The sequence below is a fragment of the Prunus dulcis genome, chromosome 1 (genome assembly GCF_902201215.1).
Source record: "Prunus dulcis chromosome 1, ALMONDv2, whole genome shotgun sequence".
In the NCBI taxonomy this organism is placed as follows: domain Eukaryota; kingdom Viridiplantae; phylum Streptophyta; class Magnoliopsida; order Rosales; family Rosaceae; genus Prunus; species Prunus dulcis.
In genome coordinates, this window is record NC_047650.1 from 2,473,280 (window position 1) to 2,483,903 (window position 10,624).

The 10,624-nt window shown below is 35.3% G+C and overlaps 1 protein-coding gene across 2 annotated transcripts; it reads right to left on the minus strand.

The window, feature by feature from the left end:
• Positions 1 to 4,555: 4,555 nt before the first annotated feature.
• On the minus strand, positions 4,556 to 8,763 carry LOC117614077 (bet1-like SNARE 1-1). 2 transcript variants are annotated; one of them, XR_004583829.1, is made up of 7 exons: positions 8,562 to 8,763; positions 7,402 to 7,549; positions 6,420 to 6,476; positions 6,262 to 6,321; positions 6,048 to 6,133; positions 4,898 to 5,132; positions 4,556 to 4,567 (listed from the first exon to the last, which is right to left on the minus strand). XR_004583829.1 is itself a non-coding variant. In XM_034342760.1 (6 exons), the coding sequence occupies exons 1-6, from the start codon at positions 8,582 to 8,584 to the stop codon at positions 5,105 to 5,107; spliced, it is 402 nt and encodes a 133-aa protein (XP_034198651.1). In that variant the 5' UTR covers positions 8,585 to 8,763; the 3' UTR covers positions 4,790 to 5,104. The 2 variants fall into 2 exon arrangements, 1 of the variants encoding a protein (XP_034198651.1); XM_034342760.1 differs by lacking the exon at positions 4,556 to 4,567 and having other exon boundaries at positions 4,790 to 5,132.
• Between the last annotated feature and the right edge of the window lie 1,861 nt (positions 8,764 to 10,624).

Below are 10,624 nucleotides of genomic sequence, written 5' to 3' on the forward strand. Positions count from 1 at the left end.
AAGGGAGAGAGGTTCTTGGGAAGGTTAGGGTTTCGTGGGGTCGCGTGCGCGTGGGAGGTGGGGATCACGTCGTTGTCTCGGGCCCAACATATATACATATATGTATATATGAGCCTATGGATACACAAAGTGTGTGTGTTTTGTCTGTGAGTGTGTGTCCGTGTGCGCCACGGTGGTGTGTAAATAATAAACAGATCTAATTCAGCAAAAGCTGGAGAGGACTGAGAGTGAGAGGACCTTGTGTGGATGGTGTTTGCTCTAGCTACTAATACTTACTATTGCCACCAGCCTCGGTCCCTTTTCTGGTTTTGCAGTTTTTTTCTTATTTTGGGTCTTAACGTACAGTCTGTTTTTGCCTAAATTGGAAATCTACCCATGATTTCTTTTCTAAAAACAGGGAAATGTAACTGTTTTGTTTTTGGAAAAAATAAAATGAAATTCTAAAAGGGTTCTATTACAAATTCATCAGTACAGTTGGTTCAATCATGACAAAATAAAGCAAGTGGGTAAACTCAAACCTACTAAGTTCAAATTTTTATGAACACAAAATTACCTGATGAACGTTTGGCAAGGATCCAATCCTAGAGACTTGCAAGTTGCTATGTTTTCTCATCTCATATCAATCCCTCAGAAAATGAATTTGATAATATTACGTGTTTTTTTAAGAGAAATATGATAGATTGCATTTATAATTCAGGCCTACAAGCCGTCAATCACAAGTATAAATATAAATACATATAACCACATAGAGTTAATACAAATATGAAAGCACAGTAACCACATGGGGTTAATACAAATACGAAGGAGCCCACCAGCAACATCAAATGCACAAGGTGTAGAATCATAGCCATACAGGACCTAAGAAATTTCGACAAAAGACCCGAAAGGGGGTTATGGCTGAAACTTTTATCTCTTTAGCGTTTTCTCTCTCTAGAGAGAGTTTTTCAATAATTGCTTGGAGTCGATCACATTATATGTTTTAGTAAAATGCATTTCTAACTATAATAAGTAGATAAATCATTGTCATCATCACAATTAAGATTAGATTTCTCCTCAGTAACATTGAGTGGTGTTTGCTCTAGCTACTACTACTCACTACTGCTACCTGCCTTGGCCCCCCTTTTAATAGGTTTTGCAGTTTTTCTCATTTTGGGTTTTAACCTACAGTCTTTTGTTGCCTAAAATGGAATCTACCCATGATTTATTCTCTTAAAGAGAGGGAAATGTAAAGTAATAATGACATAGTCTACTTTTTTGAAAAATAAAATGGAATTCTACAAGGTTCTATTGAAAACTCATCCGTACAGTTGGGTCAATTGTGACGACGTAAAGCAAGTAGGTAAACTCAAATGTACTACATTCAAACCTTTATATCAATGCAAAATTGCCCAATAAAGGATTGACGAGGATCAAATTCAAGAGATTTGCAAATATTTGTTATGTTTTCTCATCTCATATCAATGAGATGAGAAAACGAATTTGATAATATCATATGGTATAGTACAATGCATTAGATAAATCATTTTCATCGTCACAATTAAGATTAGGTTGCTACTCACTAGAATGGTAAAATTTTCATCTTTTATTAGAAAAACATGATTGACGGAGTACGCAATCACACATTTGAAGAGATTACAAAGGCCTTCCATAGTTGTATTTCTTTGCTTTTCCAAGGAGATGCAATGTCTGGGGATTTTTGCCCTATCAACAAATAACCTATTTGCTTTTGCCATATATTATCTCCTCGGATGCCGATTTAGGACCATCAAAATAAATACTAATGATGCACTTTCAAATTGTGGTGGCAGAAATAGTTGCGGTGATGGTCATGGTCTAGAAGTAAGTGCAAACAGGTTGGAAGCAGTGAGGTTCAATTAAATAAACAAGTAATTATTGAGTTGATCGTAATTTAGTATCATAGATTTGACAAAATAACAAAATTTAAAAATGAATCATAAGTAAGACCAATGATTACAGCATTATTGGCAGAAATTTTGGACAGATCTGATGTAGATGACTGCAAGTTGAAGTTTTGTATTCAGAAACAATCCTGAGCTGTGGCTTTAGAAAAGCAATAATTAATAGTCCCTTGGCCAGAAAAAAAAAAAAAAAAACAAGGATTGGGCCTAAAGTGATCAACATTGTTGATAGTACTGTTGGAGGAGGAAGCTTTGGAGCAGAAGGGAAGAAGGGGACAGAGAGGTAGAGTGTTCAGAAGAGAAAATTTAGGAATTGGCATGTCTTCTAGTGCATGTTTTGTTTACACACATTCAGCATTGTGATCTGGTGATAGAGATTTTATAATTTCTTGTTTAAATATGTTTAATTCAGACAGTTGCAAAGATCTTTAATTAAAGTGTGTGACATTATCCATTTATATTTATTAAAGAAGAAGGTGGAATCTGACATGCTGCAAAGTTAGATTTTGTGTAATCCATATTTGGAAGAAGAAAAAAATGTTACTCTGTTGTATTGTTTTTAAAAAATAATAATAATAATCAATAATTGTATTCATAAATAACACAGATAATAATAATTTATTGTATTGTTAATTTTTTAGTTAAATTTGTGAGATCTTATTATTTGAGGTAATCTAGCGTATAAAACACAACCCAATACATAGTGACTTTGGTTTGATGACAAGGATATCCAACAACAAAGAGGAAATGAATTATACATGGTGGGGCATCCAAGGTGCACTTTAACTTTCATTACAATGAATTATTTTGGAGTCATTGGATTTTCCCAAAGATTTGGCAATATATATATATATATATATATATTTATACTAAAAAGCTTCAGTTGAGAGAATTTTCAACTAAATTTATTTAAGAGACTCCGCATTTTATTTCAAAAATCTGAATCGTTCAAACATCATCTATAAGCACTAGAACATATAGAGGTTGATATTTCATGGTTACCATTGTAGCAATTTATTTTTTAATTTTCTGGTTAATTTTATTAAAATAAATCTTCATAATATGTATGAGTGTGACATGCAGCAATGGCCAAGAGCATGTTTTACACGATGCATATATGGACGTGAGAGATGGATGTTCATTGAATTTTGTTAAAAGAGTAAGCAGACACATGGCTCAATTGAATGGTTGATGGACCACTATGTTGCTTACACCTTAAACAAAACCAAAGGATGATTCGTACATATTGACAATTTTTCCAAAGCCAGCGCAATACATTTCGTCATCTCTTTATAAATTATAATTATTTGTAAATGATGGTTCAACTTTGGAAATAGAAGTTGCGTCTTGTAGCTCCAGTGTTACAAGAGATTAAGAAATAGTCTTATGCTACTATTTTCCTATTTAAAAAAACAAAAACAAGCCAACATGATCTAGTCCAGTGAAAAAGGTTATTAATTTACAGATAGGTGATCTCAGGTAGATTTAAATTATCGCTTATATTCAAAAACAAAAACAAAGACCTGTCTAAACATATATGACAAAGTTTTATTATTGATCAACATTGACAAGGGATTGAAAAAGTCCGTAGCTATCTGCTATGCAAAATCTTGTGAAATTCAAAAGCAGCTTCGTCGGAATTTCATTAAGAACCTTCTTTTTGGATTAGTGACTTACTTAGCATATTCTTTTTTACCAAACTTTCTTTGATTAGCGACTTTGTCGGCTTAATTTACCTCGCCTCTTCTTCATTTCACATTGCCAATAAAGACTTCGGTGGCCTAAATGTTACTTCTGTTGGGTGAAGAGGCCAATAGTATCTGGGTAAATTCCATCTCCTGCTGCGATTTTTACATTGATCTTTGATTATTTTCCCGGTTTAAATGTCGAGTGTCGGCAGGTTTCATTCGTTAAACTAGATTAAGTCATTGACAAAACAAAAACAAAAACAAAACAAACTTAATCAAGTCCCATATACCCTACAAACTCAATATATTTAGCTATTTTATGGATGTGCACTCTCATCAGTGGGGACCAAGAAGGGCATCACCACCTTATTAGCCCCTTCATTTGGGTTATATACGTAATCTCCTTTGGCCCTATACCTAATCCCCTTTATTGGAAGAAATAATGAGCTGATTTGTAATTTCACGTCAAACCAGTTATCCCCACTTGGCCATTAGAAAATATTTAGGTCCAAATTGGGCAAAGTCTAAGGTTACCACAAGGAACTTGCTTGTTCTAGTTGAGCTGCAAATTGCATTGCTGAGAGAAGTCTTATTTTGATTAGAATAACATGCCGGCCACCAAGGTCCAAAGTAGTTGTTTTGAGATCCAAATTTACAAGGATGACGCTTCATAGGCACCCAGGTTGACTTGCCATCAAGCCTACAATTTGCTTCCCTGATTATCTAATAAAATAACCCTAACCCAAATATGGCTCACCTGCCATTCAAATATGACAAGTCTTGCAGCTCAATTGGTTAAGAGCATTTACCCCTGTACCCGAGGTCCTTGAGAGTTGGCCCAGTTTGATACAGAGGCAAATTACCCATCACCATCAGACTAAAATAGTTTGTACTATATGATAACATTGACTAGAGTATAAAATGCCCACCCTAACCAACAAACTGAATTCTAATACTTTCCTGTAACAAAGCAATGCAGCTTTTTAGCCAGGTAAGGCCATGCCATTGTGTTTGTTCCCCCACATAAACGCTTCCCCTTATGTAGCAAGCTGCATTCAAGAGTATGTATGCATATGCATGAACGTATGTATGTATGTATGTACCTAGGATGGTATGTATGAATGCTGGCATGGTTTCTTCTTATGATCAGTTTGCATGATGCCTTAATCGAAAGATGCCATGAGACATAAAGCCATGCATTAGAAAGAGCAAAGTGCAAGGTCTTTTAAAATGTAAAACAAGAAACAAAAGTTCAGTATGTGTTCTTGTACAATTCAACAAGCAGCTCACCTCCAGCAGCTGCCCAATCCTTTCAGGCATAATATCTCTATATTGAAAAATGAAAAATATTTCTTTCTGCTGATCAGCTCTGAAATCATTTTCACATGCTGTCACACTGTTTGAGTGAGATGCATTTGCACCAATGATGTTACTGCATATGGGCCAACATTTTTCTTTTGATAAAAAATTGGGAAAGGAGCTTTCTATATTTCTGGTTCAGCTATGCATAAAGATTCTGCAAATCCTGCAAACAAGAAGCAAACCAACATCAGCCACACAATTTGATTAAGCAATCAAGACTGCAAACGTATACCATCATTTATTGAGCAAAGTAACAAACTACCCTGAATGGGCCAACATAGAAAATTGCTAATGAAGTCTAAAATGGCAAAAGACCCATCAACATAGAAAAGTCTGAAACACTGGTGAACGGTTGAAAACCCACGCCCAACCAAAAAACAAAAGAAAGAATAGGAGAACGAGAGGGGGGCAGTTCAGTTTTAAGGATTCTTGTGTAGAAGCCAAAAATTCTTACAATGTAGGCCACTAATTTAATATCGGGAACTTTGTGGAATTGACGGCTATGTGGATTGCAGAATGAAAGAGATAATTTAACAATCTATACCACAATTTGAATCCCATACATTTTTTTCTTTGGGTGGATTACATGAATCTTATTTCTTAGCGGCTTCGGTCCAACTCCTACTTCAGCCAATGTTATTTTTAGTCTCCATTCACTTTTTTTTTGCCCATTAGCTTGAATGTACTGTTCCGTTTTCCTTTTTTCATTTCAGCGCGACCTTAGATCTTCCTTGCACATGATCCAACCACCACTAGTTCCTTTTTCTCTTTTCCTCTTTGAATGTTGCCACCCCCTCCCTTTGAATTGTTACCATCATTCCCAAATCTATCTTAATTAATTAATAATGACAGACATCCACTCCCACTTTCCACATATGCATCTTAACAATCTCCATCTCACCAACCCCACCTTCCCACTCACATACTTTTGATCTCTCTTTTCCTGTGATCAATTTGTCCATCAGTCAAAAGCATAAGCATCTCTATCAGAATACAATGCATAATGTTCAAAACCAAGATATCCTTGCCTGCTTAATAAGATGCATTAATATTGCAATAAGAAAGAATGAACTTTTACCTAAAGAGAACGTATATGATTAAGAAGGACACCACAAAATATGCCACAAGTCTACACATTCTCCAGCTTGATTTTTTCTCAAATACCTACATCGCAAACAACTTCATCTCTCAGCTAATCTCCCATAAATGAGAAAATATAAAAAGAAGAGAGAGAGAGAGAGAGAGAGAGAGAGAGACGGAAAAAGTTAGTATAGGAGATCTAGTTTGGGTACCATCTTAAACCGATCCATCGTTCCAGACAATATACCCCTTGATGCATCCATGTGATTGCCCTGGTTTTGCAGTATACTCAAAAAAGTTAAGACATATATACAATAGTTTTTTAAACAACGAATTTAATTAGGAGTGTATAAAAACTGTACAAGCATACCATTCGGTCAAGCAAACGATTATGACTCTCCACCTCTTCATGCATATCACCTGTTAACTGTAAATAAAACCCAGATCATTTTCCATTCTTTCCTGTATTTACTTATTTATTTTAAATCCTTTGTCTCGGCAAGTACAACATTTTCATTTTGTAAGATTTAAACATTGATCAAACTCCAGCCCGTCTCTTTACTATCTGCACTAATATATAAATCAATAACATCAGGAGGAACAGTTTCTTTCTAGCATCAGATTTGTGTACAATCCATGCGTGCAAGAACTCATATTGTATAACACTAATGCCAGTGTATGACGACATTGTTGAAGGTATGTATAGGTTTGCAGGAGTTTGCAAACGTGTGATCAGGTGCATCTAGACTTATCAATGGTAAATAGGCAAGCTGTGTCGGTACAGTACATAATGTAATTGAACGCACTGCACCTCTTCTGGGGACTGTTCCTGTACAATTATTCTATGCATCACAGAAATTTATCCAATGATGTTAATAATCGAGCATATCATAACCTGAATGCATTCATAAACATTATTGTAGCTAATAATGGTGCTGACAAACAAAACTGACAAATCTGATACACTGGATGGCCTAAAGATTGACCTGAGTTCATCTTGAGGACCATGACAGAAAAGGCAATACAGGCCACCTGAACCCTCTCATGCTTATGCATCAGGCAACGATGTTTGTAGGATTCTAGTTATACCATTTGAAGAAAAGTCTGTAATGATGAATGTTCTACTTCCACTCCTAAATAGATACAGTCAAATCAATTCCTAAACATCCGCCATGCAATGGCTACAGCATACATATCCACTGTCTAAAAGCACAGGGTGCATATCAAATTTACAATGTTGTAGAAAGAGATATTCATTGATAACATATAAAGCATGTTAAGGTATTTATGAAAAGAAGGTCGAAATCAACAATTGAATGGCCAGTAAAGAGATCTTCTTATATGGAACTCACTCTCTTCAGAAAAACAACTCTGTCTTGTAAACTTTGCACGGCTTTGTCATTGTCATGCTCATTAATGTCATGGGAGTATGAGGAGGAGGCCCTAAGACCACCTTCCTCGAGACCATCTAAAAGAGCTGATTTGGAGGAACGGTGCTCCCTACAAAAAGAGTGAACATATTCAAGTATTAGACAAATTTAGTGTAAATACTGTTCTCACCTGGGAAACCTACTACTCCTAAATAAATTAGTACTTACTATGTCAAATTATTTTACAAGGCATATTGGTTCAAAACTACAACATATTTGGGGTTGACACCAGTGCCTTGAACTAAAACTCAAAAGTGACATTGAAGATGAAGTTCAAAATTGTGGTAGCAATGGTTTGTGGCATGGTTTGCAAGGAACAAAGCTTCTTGTTAAAAAAGAACTAGAAAACAAGTTGAACATACACATAATAGTACTATGCCACGACAAAACAGAAGAAACATGGACTTTGTAGTATTTTTAAACTACGGATGGTTGAAGCAAGTACCACCAGTGTATATCCCTAATTCCAAACCAAACCGTCAGAGTACAGTTAATTGTGTATTCTCACAAAAATAACACAAATCTAAGGGATCGTCCTCTCGAATTATGGCCGCAACTTAAAACTTTCAAAAATTCAACTGGTTTTGCACCATCATGCAAATCAACACCTTATCCCCTTTCTTACAGGTTTCGTTTTAACTAATCCAGACTATAACTCAATGCCATATAAACATTTAGCTGAACTAATCCAAGACCATTCATCACCTACATTAGCAATTCTAGACAAAATCCGTGAAAAGCATTTTCCTTTGGTACTTTCTCTGAGAAAATAAAGTAGCATTGCAATAATTCTATTCTAAACTTGTAAGTAAAATGAACGCTAAATTTCCCTCACTATATCCAAAATTTGTTCACTCTCATCAAGAAAATAACCTACATTAGTAAAATTTACCAAGATTAAGGCTTCGGATAGTCGCAGATTGAGCTCGTACTCAATGTTAATTATAAGATCTAACTAATCAATCTCGATATCAACACTCAAATTGAGTCTAGATAAAAATAAAATTTTCCTGAAATTTCTTAAAAGCAAGATCTTGTTATATGCAGAAGAGATGTAATATATTTGCATTATAGAAACGAACCTTCTGTAGCTCATTGGTTTCATGCTTTCAATATTGGCAGATTCGGCGTCGTTTTCCGCTTGTAAGAGTTTGAATTAGGAGGAGAAAATTGAATCTGCTGATGAAGTTGAAGAGTGCAAGAGTGCAAGAGTGCAAGAGTTAAACTTTCAAATGGTTGATGCTCCGTTTGGTTGCTGAGAAAATGAGGGAAAGGAAAATGAGGGAGAGGTGATGGAGGAATTGAATTGAACGGAAAGGCAGTTGATGGTTTTCCACGTGGTGCCACTGCCTGGGCTTGCCGCCAAAAGGCTCAATGGTCCAAGTATGTGATCTTTTAGGCCCAACAATACTTTGGTGCAGGCTTCAAAATTAATTACGGGCCTAACCTATACCCTTTTTTCTTCTTTTTCTTTTTGTATTTGTTTTGATTTCTTTACACAAATGATAGGGAGATGCAATTTGAACACAATACCTCGAGGGCATGGTTAAACTACTCTTAACCACTCAAGTCGGTGGCGGATCTAGCCGGTTTTTGGTTAGGCAGCTACCCGGCAGAAAATTTTCAGCAAAAAAAGGTAGATATGTTACCCCAGCCAAAAAAGAAAAGGAAACCATATCTCTAGCTGCCCAGCCAGCCATCAACATATTCTTTTCTCCTAGTTACTCTTTGTGACTTTGTCCATAGAGAGGCAGGGTAGCTGAAAGGATTAAAAAAAAGATAATCGAAGTGACCCAAAAAAATTATCCGATGCCAGCAAATAACCCAAAAAATTGAATGCCTCTTCCTCTCTCTCACTCCGCCTCTCTGTGGGTGGTATTGTAGGCAAGGTGGAAATCTTATTTCTACCTCTGTCTCAAGTTTATCTTATTGTCTGGTGCGAGTCTTGTTTGTTTTTTTTTAAAATTATCTTTTGTCTCTCATTTTCTCTTTATCGTTTAGTTTGATGCCTATTAATGGGTTGGGTTATGAGTTTGTTGTGTTAATGAGTTGGGTTATTTAGTTCTTGTGTTACAGGGTTCGGTTGTCATGTGGTATCTATCAATCTTTTTTTTTTTTAATAGATTTTTTAGTTTTGTTCATGGGTTGGGTTGTCACTGGTTTTATTTATCAAGTCGTTTATAAGCATTTTGGTGTGTTAATGGATTGTACTTAACATATGTGAAAGTTTTACTTCAAATTTGTTGATTTTCTTAGATACTTAAAACATGTATGAAAGAGAGTTTGTTAATAATATTAATAATTTAAGAATTTAAGACTTCGAAGCTACTCGTAGGGTAAAATGTTAGATTTAAATAGTGTTGTTTTGTATTGCATGACATTTACTTGTGGTTTTTGTTAAGCTTTTATATATGTATAAGCATGCATTTGATGATAACACTCATTACGTCCCCTGATTATGTGTATCTTTTTATATTTATTAATGAACTTCACTTGTACCATCAAATTTAGTACATAAATTTCGCCCAGTTGATTTTCAAATCATAAATTTGCCATTGACTTGAACTATAAGTCCCTTACTCTCATTGATAGTCTCTATATTAATTATTGCAAGTTCCTCTTGCAGTAGTCATCCTATAAAAATGTGGGTCTTTTTAAAGCTTATAACTTTAACGATAGAGCATTTATACTTTTACACTTATGACAAGAGTTCGATTCTCACACTGATCTTTAAAGGAAAATAAAAGCTAAAATTTCCTAAGCATTTAGAATCCTTCCTTTTAAAAAGAATAGACAAATTCAAGGAATTATGTAGAAAGATTGTGATGTTTTTATTAGTTGCGTTTTAGCCTTGTGATCGTAACACACTTCCTCTCCATCCTCCATTTATGATTTACTACTTCTTCTAATTTTTCATTACTCCTACTACCAAACAAAGTATGACGTAATGATGTCAAAAGTCAAAAGCCACATTAATAATATTGAAGGCTCTTTCAATACCCCCGTCAGTGCCCAGGTGCCCTCCTCTACCTCCTCTCCTACCACCAGTTTAATGCCACATGACATTGCCTGCAAGCAACTCCTTGCTGGATAGAGCTGTAAATACACATTGATTGTTTTTAAGGCTGACACAATTCTTCACCAT